General features: G+C 28.4%; 5 protein-coding genes, 1 long non-coding RNA gene and 1 other non-coding gene across 11 annotated transcripts; 2 read left to right on the top strand and 5 right to left on the bottom strand.

The window, feature by feature from the left end:
* Window positions 1-82: 82 nt before the first annotated feature.
* Window positions 83-2,192, bottom strand: LOC114874784 (phosphatidylinositol glycan anchor biosynthesis class U protein). The gene is made up of 4 exons (XM_029184393.2): window positions 1,540-2,192; window positions 1,261-1,463; window positions 479-1,181; window positions 83-385 (listed from the first exon to the last, which is right to left on the bottom strand). Exons 1-4 carry the CDS (start codon window positions 1,667-1,669, stop codon window positions 132-134), a joined length of 1,290 nt encoding a protein of 429 aa, XP_029040226.1. The 5' UTR covers window positions 1,670-2,192; the 3' UTR covers window positions 83-131.
* Window positions 2,067-2,173, bottom strand: LOC114874857. Its single transcript, XR_003789145.1, has one exon. It is a non-coding gene; the product is annotated as a U6 spliceosomal RNA (small nuclear RNA).
* A 192-nt stretch (window positions 2,193-2,384) lies between the features above and the next one.
* Window positions 2,385-3,042, top strand: LOC114874787. The gene is made up of 4 exons (XR_003789138.1): window positions 2,385-2,404; window positions 2,538-2,608; window positions 2,752-2,816; window positions 3,015-3,042. It is a non-coding gene; the product is annotated as an uncharacterized LOC114874787 (long non-coding RNA).
* Window positions 2,831-4,824, bottom strand: LOC114874786 (WD repeat domain phosphoinositide-interacting protein 4-like). The gene is made up of 7 exons (XM_029184394.2): window positions 4,612-4,824; window positions 4,255-4,522; window positions 3,934-4,174; window positions 3,684-3,832; window positions 3,503-3,604; window positions 3,308-3,426; window positions 2,831-3,209 (listed from the first exon to the last, which is right to left on the bottom strand). Exons 1-7 carry the CDS (start codon window positions 4,658-4,660, stop codon window positions 3,100-3,102), a joined length of 1,038 nt encoding a protein of 345 aa, XP_029040227.1. The 5' UTR covers window positions 4,661-4,824; the 3' UTR covers window positions 2,831-3,099.
* A 213-nt stretch (window positions 4,825-5,037) lies between these two features.
* LOC114874782 (vesicle-fusing ATPase 1-like) lies at window positions 5,038-9,857 on the top strand. Its single transcript, XM_029184391.2, has 10 exons — window positions 5,038-5,138; window positions 5,355-5,443; window positions 5,741-5,965; window positions 6,043-6,670; window positions 6,748-6,972; window positions 7,055-7,354; window positions 7,437-7,727; window positions 7,801-7,985; window positions 8,070-8,228; window positions 8,384-9,857. The coding sequence occupies exons 1-10, from the start codon at window positions 5,127-5,129 to the stop codon at window positions 8,499-8,501; spliced, it is 2,232 nt and encodes a 743-aa protein (XP_029040224.1). The 5' UTR covers window positions 5,038-5,126; the 3' UTR covers window positions 8,502-9,857.
* A 2,212-nt stretch (window positions 9,858-12,069) lies between these two features.
* On the bottom strand, window positions 12,070-15,490 carry LOC114874799 (serine/threonine-protein kinase STK11). 2 transcript variants are annotated; one of them, XM_029184417.2, is made up of 6 exons: window positions 14,947-15,486; window positions 14,395-14,515; window positions 13,821-14,006; window positions 13,613-13,749; window positions 13,206-13,549; window positions 12,070-12,283 (listed from the first exon to the last, which is right to left on the bottom strand). In XM_029184417.2, exons 1-6 carry the CDS (start codon window positions 15,291-15,293, stop codon window positions 12,126-12,128), a joined length of 1,293 nt encoding a protein of 430 aa, XP_029040250.1. In that variant the 5' UTR covers window positions 15,294-15,486; the 3' UTR covers window positions 12,070-12,125. The 2 variants fall into 2 exon arrangements, with proteins under 2 accessions (XP_029040250.1, XP_029040251.1); XM_029184418.2 differs by lacking the exon at window positions 12,070-12,283 and adding an exon at window positions 12,582-12,707 and having other exon boundaries at window positions 14,947-15,490.
* Window positions 15,491-15,958: 468 nt separating this feature from the next.
* LOC114874801 (zinc transporter ZIP9) lies at window positions 15,959-18,251 on the bottom strand. 4 transcript variants are annotated; one of them, XM_029184421.2, is made up of 6 exons: window positions 18,100-18,251; window positions 17,578-17,911; window positions 17,301-17,427; window positions 16,892-17,118; window positions 16,668-16,802; window positions 15,959-16,593 (listed from the first exon to the last, which is right to left on the bottom strand). In XM_029184421.2, exons 2-6 carry the CDS (start codon window positions 17,671-17,673, stop codon window positions 16,345-16,347), a joined length of 834 nt encoding a protein of 277 aa, XP_029040254.1. In that variant the 5' UTR covers window positions 17,674-17,911; window positions 18,100-18,251; the 3' UTR covers window positions 15,959-16,344. The 4 variants fall into 4 exon arrangements, with proteins under 4 accessions (XP_029040254.1, XP_029040253.1, XP_029040252.1 ...); XM_029184420.2 differs by having other exon boundaries at window positions 17,578-18,251; XM_029184419.2 differs by lacking the exon at window positions 17,578-17,911 and having other exon boundaries at window positions 18,100-18,250.
* Between the last annotated feature and the right edge of the window lie 62 nt (window positions 18,252-18,313).

The raw sequence follows: 18,313 nt of genomic DNA, 5'->3' as shown, positions 1-18,313 counted from the left end.
TTGAAAATAAAATAACTGATATATTATTCTATTATAAAATAAAAAAATAGTTTATGGATATATAACAATAGTTTCTTTCAGCTTTGGAATTTCATAAACAATTTTAATGCTAAAATTTGTAAGGTACAACTTTATTCTAGAAGTAATTTTGCTGTGCTTCCACTGATATCCTTATTAATACCATGACGTATTGCAAATTCATGTTTTACACTTGCAAATAGAATATCTGTTAATAAAAAGATTTGTGCTATGGCAAATGCTAATGTCACCCCAAAATAAAAGTTTGCATTAGCTGATCTGGAATAAATCCACTGATACCAAACAGTGGGAGCAAAAACTGTACAAAATAGCATGAAACAGCCTACAAAGAATCCTTGTTGTGTATCTGTAAAACAATATAAAGTTCTCACATTATAATCACGTTCTACGTTCAATAAAATAGAAGTAATTAGTATATCTATGATAAAGATGTACTTACATTGGAACAAATGTTTCCACAATGGCAAAAGAGACATATAAAAGCCAACATCCCCTATGCAGGGATAAGGTTTAAATATAGCAGCAATTGCTAAATAAGAAAATGCTAATAGCATTGGATCATGTCGCAACCTCAATGCTAGTGGTACTATATATAACAAACTGACATTTATTTGAAAAGAAGCAATAAAGAGCCATCTAAAATGCTCAAACATTTCCGTGAAAAAATACCAATAAAGTCCTATATTTGGACGCAAATCGGGAACAGTCAATATGAAACCCAGTGTATTCCAAATGAATGACCAACTTCCCATAATATAATAAGAAATACAAAATAGAGCTGTTAACACGCTTGCAAACATCAACAAAAAAATTATAATATTTCTTTTTTTCTTTATCCTATTAGAACGAGCAATATAAATTACTGCTGGCACTATGAGTGAAATAGGATATAGTCCTTGTAATGTTAATAATGAAATTGATAAACAGCTCCAAAACATAGAACATCTTATCATTGAGATCAATGCTATGGAATATAACAAATTTGTGAATACTGTTGTTGTATGCCCAACACAATTTAGTATTATATATGGATTAAACAAATATCCTGCCGAGACATACATCATTGAAGTATACATCATAGAAGCATCATCATGATTTTTTGTATTTTCACTTGATGATTTCTCTTCTTCTTTTCTAGAACCCTGAAATAAATATTATCTTAAGCAATATAATTGCACCAAATTATATGACATTTACTATAAAATGTAATATTGAACTAACCAATTCATTTGCATAGTACTTTGCAATAAGTCCAAGAAGTAAAGCTGTCAATAAATCTGTAGAGATAAATAAACAAAACAAAACCCAATGTGGTAAATATTGTTGTATCAAATTGAAGATGTATAAACCAATAGGAGTTTCATGAAATAAATCACCCGTATAAGGATCGATACCAAAATTATATAAATACACTCCTTCAGTCACTAAAAGAAAAATTTATGTTATTACAAGATAGTATTTAAGATAGAATTTAAATAATAAATTAACAAATGTTCTAACCTCTTTTCCAAGAGTTCAATGCTGTTGATACTTCCACGCGATTACTAATAATTTTTTGGAATTCAGAATTCATCAGCAAAAATCTAATAGTTCCGGCTAGTATAAAATTTGATAACCATTGTTTCATCATTTTTTAAATAAATTAAAAATCATTCATATGTATTCGTTGTATTTATAAAGTCTGTTTACGGAATGCAACCGGTACTTAAACAAACATTTTATATATTTACTTTACAGAATACTTTTACGATTGATTAGAATACAGTTTTCAATAACATCATCTTCTTCTTTCTAATGTTATTATACAAAAATTTAATTGATAATACATTTCATTTTCAAGAATCCAAATCATAGCACGCGATGTCAACCCTTCTATGAATTCATTTTATACAATGTATACATATACTAGTTCACGACAAAATAGTGAACTTTTAAGTAATCATGAACATAAAATGGGTTTTTACATTTATGTTTTAGTGCAATAAAAAATTGTTAAGATAGTAATCATTTGTTAATTCATAAGGACAAAAAATGTGGAACGCTTCACGATTTTGCGTGTCATCCTTGCGCAGGGGCCATGCTAATCTTCTCTGTATCGTTCCAATTTTAGTATATGTACTGCCGAAGCAAGTACATCAGTTCATTTTTGTTTGATGTATATAAAGCAATGAACTTCATTTCGAGTACTAGCGAGAAAATAAATATCATGTAGGCCATCTAGCGTCATAATCATACATTATAGTCAGAAATAGGAAATACAGGCTATTTATTATAAATCTTCTTATGGAAAGTTTTACATTATAACTTTGTTATTTAAATTACAAAATACAATAGCGAAATTGCAGTATCAACATATCTCTTATAGGTAAATGCAAATGTAATAAAAAATACTGTAAAAAAGATTTTAGGTTAATGTTTGATCAAGACTTTTTAATTAATATAAATACAAAATACGAATTTAAATAGAAATGTCTTCTATATATTTTATTTATTTACAGTTTCAGCTATAATGCGATTGACAGGTTGGCGATATGCGGCATTTATAGGATCTTTCGTATCAGCAATTAGTGTTTGTTCTTACTTTATCATAATAAGTCCTATGCTTAATCCAGAACCATATAGTATGCATCATTTTTTAACAATTCTAAATTGACTGCCCTCCTTTCAATATATAAGTTTATTAATTTTTTTTTAACAATGCATAATTTCTAGAACAAATGCGAGAACAAGCAGAAGCTCAGATGGCAAAACGAAAATAGTGGTAGTTTTATCATGAAGTAAGTTAGAATTTCAGCACATTTATTGTATAAAATAAACTTTTATTTTATGTACTGTAATCAAGTATAAATGTTACTAAAACTTTTGTGCATATAAACTAGATTAAACAGTATTCAATATATTATGTTACAAAGTTAATAAATGTAATGACTTGTAGCTTTCTTTACAGTTATTAATGTAATTACATTATTATACAGACATTTGCTGCAAGAAGTTTCATACTTAGGATGACTAGAAACTCCCACAGGCATGGAATCTTATAAATATACTATGTAGTATATTTTAAAAATCATCATGATCACAAACATCCAGGAAGACATCAAATGCTTCACGGTTGCAATTTCCGTCAGCAGTGAAAACATACTTATGAAATGTTCCATCCATACAGATGGCTGGAAATCAGTGTAAAATACAGAATTAGAACAAATAAAATATTTAGAAATATGTTACATTAATATAATATTAGATATATTTATTATGTAATAGATACCTATAACAGAACTCCGTGTGCCAAATGCACACACACAAGCACATTCTGGTGGTACTGTGAAAGTGGCCAAAGCCCACTGACTTTCAACATAATTTCCCAAAAACCCCATTTTTGAGAAACTATAAATAAAATGATAGTTAATTTTAACCAATGTACCTTTTATTATAAGTCAAAATTTTAACTGTATGTACTTACGTTGATCGGCGATTTAATTGTGTGTCTTTCAATGCAAATATATGTACTGTTCCTTTGTCACTAGAAACACATAAAAATTCCGAGTCTCTGCTGAAGGTAATACTGAAATATTCATAATATGAAACTGTTAGAGGTGAAATGCAGTTTTTTAGTTCTTTGATAACTAAAACTTCATATTTACCAATACAGTGTAGCAGGATCAGCACCTCTTCTCAATTCTACTAACAAATGTTTGCGTATACTATCCCATACTCTTACTAGAGTACCTTGAGTGGAAGCAGTTGCAATCATAGTTCCACTACTGTTAACTGCCAGACATGCTAATGCACCCTAACAGTATTGTTTGTAAATATAAAATGCTAAGAAAAGACATGCTAATGAACACAGAAACACCACTTTAATTTAATCATTCCTGTATAAAATATGCATACTTGATGTGCTGCAAGAGTTGCAGGGGCACTAGAACTTCCAGCTTCTGTAGCACCAAGGTCAAGTAACTGTACGCTACCTTGCTTGTGACCAGGGAAAGCAAGTAGCTGTTTTTGTGCAGTAGCTAAAGTAGCAACTTCGATTAAACCTTTCGGATTGTCTCTTGTTTCTAAAGTCAATAATCTTCTTGTGGGCATAGGGAATGAAAAGACATGTATTTCACGTTGAAGTGCTACTATCATCCTGTTTTATAAAATTATACCTAAGTAAATGTAATATGTATATCAACTAAAAGTAAAAGTTCATTTTATTAATAAACTTACTTGTCTCTGCGTAATCTAACAGCCTTAATAGGGCTGGTGAATGTAATTTCCATTACAAACTTTTTAGATAAATCATCATAAATAAGTACTGTATTTTCTGCAAACTTTGGCCTTATACCACCTCCCACTATAGCAATAATGTTTGTTCTCCAAAGCATTTCTGCTATAGCTATACTTCCCATTAAATCATTTTCTAAATGTGCTTTTTCAGCTAATGGTTCTACATTATACACTCTAAGGCCAGATTCCATACAACATGTAAAACAACCTGAAATGATGAAACTATTATTATATTTTTATTCATTTTCAATCTTACTAAAATTAAGTAAGAATGTAAAAAGAATATTGTATTTTTACCTTGATCCTGATTAAATCGTAAACTAAGTATACTTTTATCTCCAGCCATTTGGTGTTGCGCTAAATTATACAAATAAATTTTTGTTTTGGATATATAATCGTTTTTAAGAACTATGCTACGTGCTTTTGTTTACATCATAACAATTACTTGTGACATGCTTGGAATAGTGCTTTATCCTTTGTGGCAGTACATAAGAGCAGTGACAAGGTTGATTTTCATTACTACAATTAGTTTTGTTTACAAATAAACATAATTCATATTAAATGTATCGAATGTATATGTGTAGTAATGATTGTTTAATTTAAAACATATAGGATATAACAATTTTAATGAATTTGATCATTTATTGAACATTATTATATCTGTCAAAATTTTTACCAAACATGAATAAAATCTCTAGCACTAAGATATGATATTTTATTCTTTTATTATTGGTTGCACTGATGGTACTAATATCCTGCATTGCAGGTTCCATACTGTGTAGGGGCCTGTGTCGATAAAATTCTGTCAAAAAATGTCAGCAATGGTAAGTTCTACAGAAAAAGTAACTTATTCTTTTGTTTCACCTGTTATCGTGTGTGTTTTGTGTAATAAATATGTAAAAAATATAAGTCAAAATATATGAAGATAATGTGTTCCCCCTCCTTATGTTAAATTTCATCAATACTTCAGACAGTGAATGTTATATACTTTCCATGAATAGTAACCAATTGTTAAATAACAAAATTATATTGTTTTACAGAGGATGAAAACGGTGAAGTGTCCTACTGATGAACTCACTGTTTCAAATTGTGCAATTATTAATCCAGATGACTTTCCAGATGATATCAGGTAAAGATGTCACCTTGTGATTAATTCATTGATTTGGCATCTATAATAGGATCTGAAGATTAAATGTTATATATATCACACAGAGTTTAGTACAATTTTTAACTAATAAAATTTAAATATTATTCTAATATTGTATCTAATAATTATTTTTTTATATATTTGTCTTTTGCAAAAAAGCTACAGTCTGATCCATTTAGTAGAATTACTTTGTGTGTATATATATATATATATACACATACAAATGCTCAAATGTAATAAAAAATTATAAAGTAATATTAAAGAAATTATATTTTTTAGGCATATTGAAGTTACCACTGCACCCAATCATCACTTCGTGTTTACTGTAAAAAGGCATCATGAAGTGCCAAGAGGAACTGTGGGTTTTAGTTTACCCCAAAGGAAATGGGCTACCCTTTCCCTTAATCAAGAAATTGAAGTTAGACCTTATTACTTCAATCCTACTTCAAGTACAGAATGTTTATGTACTATTGTATTGGAAGCTGATTTCTTGCAGAAAAAATCGTATGTAGATAATATCTTTGTGAAAGATTATAAAGAAATAATGTTTTTAATACTATTTGTAATACAATCCATTTTAGAACTACTCTGGAACCATATAATACCGACGAAATGGCCAAAGATTTCCTGTTACAATTTTCGGGGCAGGCATTCACCGTGGGTCAGCAGTTGGTGTTTCAGTTCAAAGATAAGAAAATACTTGGTCTCGTTGTGAAAAGCTTAGAAGCTGCTGATCTTTCTGCTATAAGTTCTGGACAAAATACGCTACCGAAGAAAACTCATATGGGACGCTGTTTGGGTGATACTGTGATACAGTTTGAAAAAGCAGAGAACTCAAGTTTGAATCTTGTTGGTAAAGCAAAGGGAAAAGTCGTCCGTCAGTCGATTATCAATCCAGACTGGGACTTTCAAAAGATGGGAATTGGTGGACTAGATAAAGAATTTAGTGCAATTTTTCGACGAGCATTTGCATCGCGAGTCTTTCCACCAGAGATTGTCACTCAATTGGGTTGTAAACATGTGAAAGGAATTTTGCTTTATGGCCCACCAGGTACAGGTAAAACATTAATGGCGCGACAAATAGGAACTATGTTAAACGCTAGAGAACCTAAAATCGTCAATGGACCTCAAATTTTGGATAAATATGTTGGAGAAAGTGAAGCTAATATTAGAAGGTTATTTGCTGATGCTGAAGATGAAGAAAAAAGGGTATAATAATATAATTATCTCTCACTGAATCCTTGTATAAAGATAACATTAACTTATTGTAATGATTTAATTTTTAGCTTGGGCCAAACAGTGGATTGCATATAATTATCTTTGACGAAATTGATGCTATTTGTAAGTCTCGAGGTAGTGTCGCTGGAAATACAGGAGTACACGATACAGTTGTTAATCAACTTCTTGCAAAAATTGACGGTGTAGAACAATTAAATAACATTCTTGTAATTGGAATGACTAACAGAAGAGACATGATTGATGAAGCCTTGTTACGACCTGGTAGATTAGAGGTATTTTTTTAAATAGCACACTACTAAATATATATATTATTTAAACTAAAAAAGTATTTAATAAAACTTTTACACTTTTAAGGTGCAAATGGAAATAAGTTTACCAGATGAACATGGTAGATTCCAAATCCTCAATATTCATACATGTAGAATGAGGGATTACAAGAAAATATCTCCCGATGTTGATTTGAATGAATTAGCTACATTAACTAAAAATTTCAGTGGTGCAGAATTAGAAGGTTTAGTTAGAGCTGCCCAAAGTACTGCAATGAATAGATTAATCAAAGCCTCTAGTAAAGTAGAGGTAGATCCTGCTGCAATGGAGAAACTTATGGTTTCTAGAACTGATTTTCTTCATGCTTTGGAAAATGACGTTAAACCTGTAAGAGATTTAAAACAAACTTAAAATATTACGACTACATTAATTTTAATTTAACGATTATGTAATTAAATTTATATTTTAGGCATTTGGTACAAGCGCAGATACTTTGGATCAACTTCTCATACGCGGAATAATTAATTGGGGCAAACCTGTAGCAGAAATTTTGTCTGATGGTAATTTATATATTCAGGAAGCCCGCTCTACCGAAGGTTCTGGTCTTGTATCAGTTCTCTTGGAAGGACCGCCGAACAGCGGAAAGACAGCTCTTGCTGCTCAAATCGCTAAGAATTCTGACTTTCCATTCGTTAAAGTATGTACACCAGAAGATATGGTTGGTTTCACAGAATCTGCCAAATGTCTGTCAATCAGAAAGGTAATATATTATTTTATACATAAAATTGTCTTTCAATAGAAATAGAATATATTCAATTTACTTTTTTTTTCAGATATTCGATGATGCATATCGTTCACAACTTAGTTGCATTTTAGTCGATAATATTGAACGTTTGCTGGATTATGGTCCTATAGGACCAAGGTATTCCAACTTGACCTTGCAGGCGCTTTTAGTTTTATTGAAGAAGCAGCCACCTCGTGGTCGTAAATTATTAATACTTTGTACAACGAGCCGCAGGTAAAATACATGATGATCAACATAATGATTGCTTAAGATTGAAGTAAAGTTACAATAAGCGTAACTAATACATATTTTTTGTAGGCAAGTTTTGGATGATATGGAAATGTTATCAGCATTTAGTACAACTCTTCATGTACCTAATTTGTCAACTCCTGATCATTTGTTGAGCGTTCTGGAAGAAGTAGAACTCTTTACTAAAGAGGAAATAGCATCCTTGCATGCCAAACTTCAAGGAAAACGGTATATTTTTAAGCGACCTCGAGAAAGCATGAGGTTACTCCATTCGATCATTATATTTTTTGTTTTTTTTTTTGTTTTTTTTCTGTTTACACATTGAAAACATGAATTCTTACATAAGTACGTAGATATATAATACATGCTTTTTTTTGTTACAGAGTATTCATCGGTATAAAGAAGTTATTGTGTTTAATAGATATGGCACGACAAGTAGAACCAAATTACAGAGTTCCGAAATTCCTCTCAAAGTTGGAGGAAGAGGGTGGACTTGAGTAGTAAGTGTTAAAAAATGTAATTATTTATGTAGAAATGAAGTAGATGTCGTTTACTTAACAATAATACATAGTACACAAGTAACAAACTGATTTGCATATTAAATATAAATCAGTTTTAAAACGATGAAATAGAATTGTTGCTGTAAACTACTCCATGTACGGTGTCATACAAAAACATAAGCGAAGCATTTAAATTATTTATCAACATTACGTTAGATTTTTTGAAAAATTGCATTTCTAGTTGTTTTTTATAACTTTACCAAATATACAGTATTATAATTCTTTTGATTATACGATAATCTGTTATATAGTTTTTAGGTGATCATTTGTTATATACTTGAAATATTGAGAAAAACTTGATGAGTTTAAAAAAAATTGTATGAAAAATGTACAAACAAAATGTAAAAAAGAGCAATTATAATAGTCAGAAAATTTAAATTTCTGTTAGGTGGTAATAACAGTAAATATTTACAATATATTTTTACATAAACTAGAAATCATTTGTTTTACTATGAAAGCTTTGCAAACATAGACTATATTTAAAGCAATACTATACAAGAAATAGATATCATACATTGTTGTCTACATAAAATTGAAATTATTTCTACAAACTGTGGAAAATGGCTTCCTTTAATTTAGTTTATGTATCTGTTATTATATTCTACAGTAAAGTAAGTTTATTCCATATCGACAACAATCTTTCTACTCGTTTCATAGTAACAGATATTTAGTTAGCAGAAGTTATATTATTATATGTAGCATAAACATGCATCTTTATGCCTCCGTTTGTATGTAGTGTATATCTATACAATACATAACTGTCCACTGTGTGTCTAGCTCTACTTAAAAATTTTATTGCAATCTCGTTGTAAATGTATATATGTATTTCGGTCGTTTAATGTTTTTAATGACAATATCACTAATACCTATTCTAGGTATTTTTGAACAATGTTATTGTAAAACCATTCCAACTACATAATATATATTTATTTTATCATTAATGTTTTGTTAAAAAATATACATTTTGCTTACCTTTAAATAAAGATAAATGAAAAATATTTTAATCCTGAATAAATGTGCAAACATGTGTTATTTGTTTATTCTTTTAAATAGATTGTTTAAATATTTTATTTTATGGCAGTTTATATATGTACTATTGAACAGTTATGTTTGATTTATTGTATGTACATAAAATTAAAATCTCTAAAAAAAAAAACTGTATATCACATTAAATGTATTGTTATGCAGGATAAATACTGTAATATGAATATCTTTGTGTTTATGAAACATGTATGTATTGATATGCTAACGTAATAAACTTAAAAACACGTGTAATGCGTGTAAATATTAAATAAAACAGCTCAATTATTTCCTACAATCTTTAAATTCAAATATACTGTTTACTAAAGGTAATAACGTACATACATAAATTATTTACAATTCGTATTTTGTTTTCATAATTTTTACATGAACATTGCTATATTACATCTTTAAATTACAATTTACGCTTATTTATGATGTACAATTTTTTCTCTATATATGAAATAATAGCTTTCAAATGTTAAGTAAAAAATATACAGTATTTTGTAATGATAAACTTTAATCTTTCTAGAAACAATGTTTCATTCTTTTGTTCGTTTACTAATTTATATTTATGATAACAATAAAAATATGAAACAATGAGTCTTATTTAATTATAATTACTAATCGAGACTGTGCTCTATCATCTTCTTTAGCTCCAATTATTTTCATGATCTCCCTCTTACTGATTTACAGATTTACAATTTAAGTAACAAAAAATTGAATATTAATTTTATAATTAATCAGGAAAGAAACGTTAGAAAGTATAACACATTATCGGTATGCAAAAATAATGCACATATATTTATTGTATATGTGTTTTTGGTTTCAAACCTATTACCAGTTTTCAAAGTTCGAAAAATATGATAAATAAGAACATTAACAAAGTAGTATAAAAATTTTCTTAGTTTTCATCGATGTACTTCTTCTATTTCATTATAAAATTATTACACATGTTTTGTTTAACAGTTAATACCACGATAAAAATAATGTATGTATGTATAATATATACAATCAGAAAAAGTTTGACTACTTCTCGTGTGCTTTCAGTACTGGCAGTATTTAGGCACCATAATTTTTTCAAAGAAAAATAATTTATACTTATATTGTTTATAATATTTATATTATAACATTTCATTACGATTTTATTTCTGTATAAATGGTGTAATCAAAATAAAAATATCTAAAATCATGTTGATATGACAGAAAGGATGATTCGTACTCTTATCACAAAAAACTTTCGTTATTTCTTTATCCATTCAAACATTTCTTTTGTGAAATTAATTGTTTTACTGCTGAAGCGTATTCTGCATGTAATACATTTTTCCTCCAAACAAATTGATCGAACATGTATTTTTACATGTTAAATTTACAATTCATAGTTGAAATATGTGTATGTACGTGATTATGTACAAAGGTATTAATAATATACGTCAAATTTATCACACAACATTGACATTATTTTATATAATATTAAAGCACAATTTTGAAATACTTAAAGTTTAAAAGCAGACATAAAGTAACAATATCATTTTAGATTTAATAATATTCAAGTACGCTTCAATAATATCTAAGTATGCATCTGAAACAATCCTTTATACTCTTCATCATAAGAGAATTAATATCTGTCATATATTAAGTCATTACAAGTATTGCATTAAGTGTTTATAAGTCATTTCGCAATGATAATATTATAATATACATAGAGTCTACAAACACAGATCATATTTTCTAAATAACAATTTATATATAAAATATTTTTAACATGTACATATATTGGAGGAAAATTTTCAATATCAATTAAAAATGGTATTTGTGAAACGCATTTGGTATTCACCAGCACCAAGTATTATTTGTTATGATCAAATAATTTATATTTTATCCTCCATTATAACACTGACTGTTGAATTTGTATGTTACAAATAGTTTGTTAATATAATACACAAACGAATTTAATAAATACAAGTTCTTGCTTTTAATGAAGAATAAAAACAAGACAAATGTCTGTGTTTAACAACAGTGAAATTAACAAAAAGTACTATGCACATTAAATTTAAGATGATATATCTTGAATCCACTAATATTACGAATTTAATTAAAGTATCAAATCAAGATAAGAATGATATTGAAACTAATTTTAAAAGTTCATGTAGTGTATTTTTAATTGATTTTTTATCATTCAGGTCAACAAAAAAGGAAAAAAGATTATACAAAAAAGATCTTTAACAATAGATATTAATAATTGTAACTGCATTATGGCACATGAAAGAAAATTACTTTATTTGGGCGTCGAGTCGTTAACCTCATAATTAACAGAGCATGATGAATTATCTACTATGACTATTTAATATTAATATCACAAATGTTGACATTTAATGTTTTCGAATTAGTTTAAATTTCATATTCAATTCAAGCTGCAGCTAGGTATCTATCCTAGCACTTCAGCACTTATTAAATTCTCAGTCATCTCCACTGCAGAGAAACTTTGCATCTGACATAGTCAGGAAAATATGTAATAAAAAAATAAGCATGACAATGTGTCAAATCACGATGGCTTACAAGATGGAAATTTCTTAACGTTAATACATGAAATCGGTTTACGCCATCTTCGTTTACTTTGATGTGAATTAGGTTTGTTGTGACTATTCCATGTAGCTTTTTGGTCTTCACTGATTCTGTCCAATTCTTGAAGCCTTTTTTCTTCTAAATAAAAAGAAGAACTTAATTAGTAACTGTTCATGTACTTTTATTACAAGGGTTCATTCCTGTTTAGCTTTTTAATGATATGTTAACTGTGCTTAATGTACAATATATAAAACAAATAATTTTTTGCAATGATTGTAATACTACTACATATAGGACATTGCAAAAGTTAATATATAGGATTATTAAAATGAACGCTTTTGCTTAAAGATATCAAGCGAATGTATGATTTACGTAAGGTTTTAAGTGTTACAAAGTACATATGGGCAAAGCAGGGTATACACTATATAGAGAGTACCCGTTTTTATCAGCTCACAACATCATAGGTAGATATAAACATGTCATTGTTACAGAATGGTGCATGTCTTTGATAAGAATACTAGCAGACGATTTGAAAAAGATTGTTCAGTATTCCGTTTAGAATCTGAAAAGCAAAAGCTTTATTTTACTGAAATGTACGTACTTTTACTTCAGTATGATTGAAATTTGCACAAACGTATTTTCCCTTTAGTAATATTTCTCTTTTGCAATGGATATTATGAAATTAGGTCTTTTTCAATTCAATGTTAAAAGAAAAAAAAATGAGATAATGCAACATACATTCCACTTTACAAATACATGCAAATATTATATTCATTTCATTAAAACACAATCACAGAATGTTTCTACTAAGTATTGTTTTAATTAGTAATTTATTCCACAAATGCCATCTATGCAATTTAATACATATCGCATTTTTTAAATCTGTCTTTCCATACATGCAGGTTTCAATACATATCTTACCTTTGTGTTAGTTATAAATATATTAATTAATATTTATATATTGAAATTATATACTATGATGACTTAACAACTTAAACTTTAATACACAAATATAGAAACACGGTGCATGATGTAACATCCAAATATATAAAAAACTTACCATTCAATTGGTGTTCAGTGTAATATATTGGATTGTCATCACCTCCATAATGATATTCCATCAGGTACGGTAATACAGTCATACTGTGCCATTTGTGTCCTTTAAGGGGAGGTATAGGCACTTCTTCTTCTGTTCTAGGATACCTGCATATAGTCCATGGATGATTTTTAATTTCTTGTAAACTAAATCTTTTATCTGAATCTTTTTGTAACATTCCTTGTATAAGAGATCTTAAAGGCTCTTCTACCTCTTCAGGTATTGTATATTCACCTTTTCCTATATTTTCGTATAATTTATAAATATTATCGCCTTGAAAAGGGTATTGACCTGTGGTTATATTGTACCTACAGAAAATATTTATAATTTAACCAATGAAGGACTGGAGAATTTAAAAATACAATACTTACAATGTAACTCCACTGCTCCATATATCTACTTTAAAACCAGAAAATGTTTCACAGCCATTTGCAATTTCAGGAGGTTGAAATGCTGGTGAACCTTGTCCCATTTTACATGTATCATCTTCAGAAAACATGTCTAATGCCTAACAAAGATATATGAACTTAGTATAATTTGTTTTGCTAATGATAATATATGTACAGAGTAAATATATACCTCTGCAACACCAAAATCACTAATCTTCAAAGTACCATCTAAAGCTAATAACAAATTTCCTGGCTTTATGTCTTTGTGTACTATTCCTTTACTATAAAGGTATTCTAAACCATCCAACAACTGACAGAAATAGTCATGTGCTTGCCAAATTGGAAGCTTCTTAAGGGGTGTGCTTCCTAGCATATCCTAAAAAAAATCTAATAAATAGAAATCTAATTGTTGTAAATTCCATGCAGCCTTTCATTATATATGATATTGGCATAAAACAAGATTTTTTCAAATAACAATTTTCAATAAAATTAACAAAAGGTACTCATTTCTTTATATTGTTTAATTATATACAAATATCTTAAAAAATGACTTTCTTTTTATTTTTATTAATATATCACACGAGCAAGTTTTAGATATTATTATAGTACATAGCAAATACTATTAGCAAATCTTTATAAACTTTTACAAACATCTGATATTCACATAAATTATATCTGAAATTTCAAATACACTAAAGTATCAATTTATACAGACATGTGTGCAACACATTCGAAAATGAACCATATAAGCTTTTAAACTTTACCTGTAATCCACAAACACAAAATTCCATAACTAGGTACATCTTCTCCTTTTCATCATTATATAAAACATCTACAAGGTTAATTACATTCTTATGTTTTAATATCCTTAATAGTTTTATCTCCCTGTTAATGAATGCGAACAAATAATATTTAGAATTATAGAAAGTAATTACATACATATTTAAAAAGAAAAAGCATATATTATTTTTACATATCAATGTACTTCTTTTACAAGAAAATGATAACATAATTTACATATGAGATTTATATCGAAACATTTGTTCAATTCTGTAGATGTTTACATTGTATTCATTACTTTAATTTCATATATGTTTCTTATTTTTGTTATGCTAATACAAATACTAAGTAACAAATCAATGTAGTAATAATAGTAATAATTTAATGTAGTATTAGATATCTAATATTGTATTCACAAAATTTAACAAACATATATACACGTGTGTGTTATGTGTGCTTGCGTATCACTATATTCTGATGGATTTTATTATAAAAATGGAAACATCTAAAAAGATATTAACATTTATTTATCATACCGTTGAACGTTAAGCTCTCCGTTTGGGATTCTACGAAGTTTCTTCTTTTTTAAAATTTTCACGGCTCTTCGACAAAGTGTCTCTGAGTCCAGCACTTCTTTCACCTTTCCGTAACTACCTTCACCAAGAACATCACCCATAACATATTTACCAATAAATTTACATTTTTTCTTTTTCTCTTCGTATATAATTTGATCTGAATCCACCCTATGGAAGAACATGTTGATTTCATCCAAATCATAGTTTGGATCATCATTGATCCACGTGACTGGCTCAATATCTCGAAATATTTCATTGTCGATTTCTTCTTCTTCGTCCGGGTCACATATTGTAATCCTATTGTCCATTTTTCACAATGCTAATCGGACTAAAATCACTGAAAACCACACAATTTTAACCTAAAACACGACCGGCACCACCATTGTTGTGAATTACAGCTGTGTATGCCACCACGGCTTGTGATAACAAAGGATACGATCATCAGCCTAGTTCCGGAACACATGTACTGACTTATTAGCGCTTAAATTTGAAAGTATTATGCTTATCTAACTGAAAACTAAAAAAAAAAAAAAAAATATTAATTCGGTAATGTCATATTTAAATAAATCATCTTTTAACATTATAAATATAACATTTTGTATTTCCTGTAACAATTACTTTGTAATTTCCTTTTGTAATGAATACTAGCTATATGCATAGGAGGATATTATTCATAGTATTTTCATATTGTTAAATAAAATGTTCATACATAATGTATATTTGTGTGTATACATGTATATAAAATGATTTTTATTGAAAATTGATCAAAAACATATAACGTATACGCAATGTAAATAATAGTTATTATTTTATACTTATTTTTACTTGAATTTATAATACATCATGTGTCTTTTATAAAAATGATTTTACCATCATGCAGCTTTATTTAGAATAAATTAGTTGGTTAATTAGTAGTGTTAAATTACAATATGAAAAGTATCTTAAGATGTGTTTTTGAAAATATAGACTAAAATAATGGAACAACATGCAAAGAAAGATATTTGATTTATTGTTTGTATCAAAAATTTCATTTACTAATAAATAATAATTATGAAATTTCATTGTAAAATAAAACCTTACTCAAAATGTTTGTTATTTTACATAATTTTGTATCCTATTCCATTCTCATCAAATTTATACAAATGTATAATAATTATGATATGCCCTTTCTACAATTATGTACAATACATGAAAGTATATCTTCTGAAACAGGTGTTTGAACTGACCAAACATCCAGATGTCACTTCATGATTTTACATAAAAATCATGGAATGCATTAAAAAATCATACCCTCTAATCAAAGGGTCATTTTATGTTACATATAATGAAAAGACAGATGTATTTTTGTATGACATGTTATCAATGGTGGTGACCCGTAGTAATTAATGCAGGTAGAAATGACCCCATCACTAAAACTAATATTTCCTTAACTTTAAGTCCAGAAGACACTGCAACATTTTCAGCAGAGGGTAGATGTGCATATGTGTTGTTATTTCTTGTCATTAATTCTGGTAATACATGTACAGTTGAAACATATAGGAATGTACCTGCACTAAACAACATTGCCAAGCCAGTGGCATTGACATTACTAAGTGTTTCTTTTCCCTCCTAAAAAGCAACAATTTTATAGTAGTATATTTAATATTTTAAATATTTAATTATTTAAAACCAAAGCAATTTACCTTTCCAATACCAAAATATGTCAGAAGAGCAAGACAAGGTGCAGCAAAAGAGAATACTAAAAGATGTCTACCTATTTTCTTTCTATCAACTCCCTCGTGTAGTAAGAATGATACAAGACCAAATGCAGCAGGTGCCTATGATAAATTTGTCACTCATTTAGTACCTACTATGATCTGTTACTACATTTTCTTTTTGTGAACAATACACAAATTTAATTGGTTACCTTATGCAACATTATTGCTAAAAAAACAATTAACTCTACATCAGCTTGTGATGTAGTTGCAGCAGCCCCTAATGCTACTCCATCAGCTGCTGCATGAACTACAAGACCTAAAGTAGCAGTAACACTTTTTTCTCTTCCACCGCTTCTTCTAGCTGAACACTGATCAACCAGAAGCATAAATACAAAACCAAGTATTAAACTAATACCTATTAAGGAGTGAGGGTCATCTAAAAATAAAGATCAAGAATGATAAATTATATTCAAATTAGACTACATTAGAAATAAAAGGTTTAAATATTTGAAGCAGCTGTACAAATTATATTATATTAAAAAAATGAAATATGTTTGTACCATTGATTATAACAAATTACCATTATAAAATTAAATTAAATTACTTTAAAATACTAACTATGAAATCCTTGGTCACTATTGCTTCCACCAGTAAACAATGCTCTTATACCTTCAGGTATAATAACAGCTAGCGCAGTGCCTACAAGAAGTCCAGCACCAAGTATCGATACCAGTTGTAATTTATCCTAGAAAGATTAAAGGTTCATGATGTTCATGATCATGGAGTTCTTTGTAGAATCTGTAACCAGTAGTTCAAGTACATGACAATCACAGAAAATGATAGATAAAAGAAGTGTTGTCTTTTCATCTACCATCAAACTTAAAGAAAATATTACCTCAGATAAATTCATAACTAATGGTAAAGATCCAGCTATGCAGGAACCAATTAGCATTACAAGTGAAAGCATCCACAAAACCGAACTTTCTTCCATTTTTTAAGATGTATTTTTTTAAATAAATAAAAATATTGCCTCATCGAATTGATATTTTTACATTGGAATATATAATTAAATAATTAATTATATTATTTTTTATAGTAATTCAACTTTTTCAAATACTATATCTTAGTTAAAAATCCGTTTTTTATTCATGCTTAACAATCTGTTTTCGTCTACGTAGCAATTTTCGCGGTGAATGCTATGGTTATAGCAATGCTATATCAGCAACCCACTGTTATAACCATAGAAAAAGTTATTTACTGATTAACTTACAAAAAATCTATTTAAAAATGTAATTAACATTTAATATATCTCAGTTACATTTAGAATATTAATTAAAATTTAACAATTTTTAAAGGAGGACAGTACTAATTTATTTAAGAAAACATAACATTAAAATGTACTAATGTGCATACAGACCAAGGATGACTGCGTGTAATCTATGAATTTTTGGAAAATACCCATGAACTTAAATGTATATAAATTAATTTTTAAAACAAATACGTGTTTGAACAGATGGTGCATAACATATAATCAAATAAAATATATCGTCTCTTGATTTTTTAATTTGCATTATTTTGCTAGATGGCAGAAGTATCGATGACTTGTGGCACCTCTGGTGGAAATATCATTG

This window comes from Osmia bicornis, chromosome 2 (assembly GCF_907164935.1).
Source record: "Osmia bicornis bicornis chromosome 2, iOsmBic2.1, whole genome shotgun sequence".
NCBI classification, from domain to species: domain Eukaryota; kingdom Metazoa; phylum Arthropoda; class Insecta; order Hymenoptera; family Megachilidae; genus Osmia; species Osmia bicornis.
Note: the sequence above shows the minus strand (reverse complement) of the source record. Positions and strands in the feature narration are given on the sequence as shown.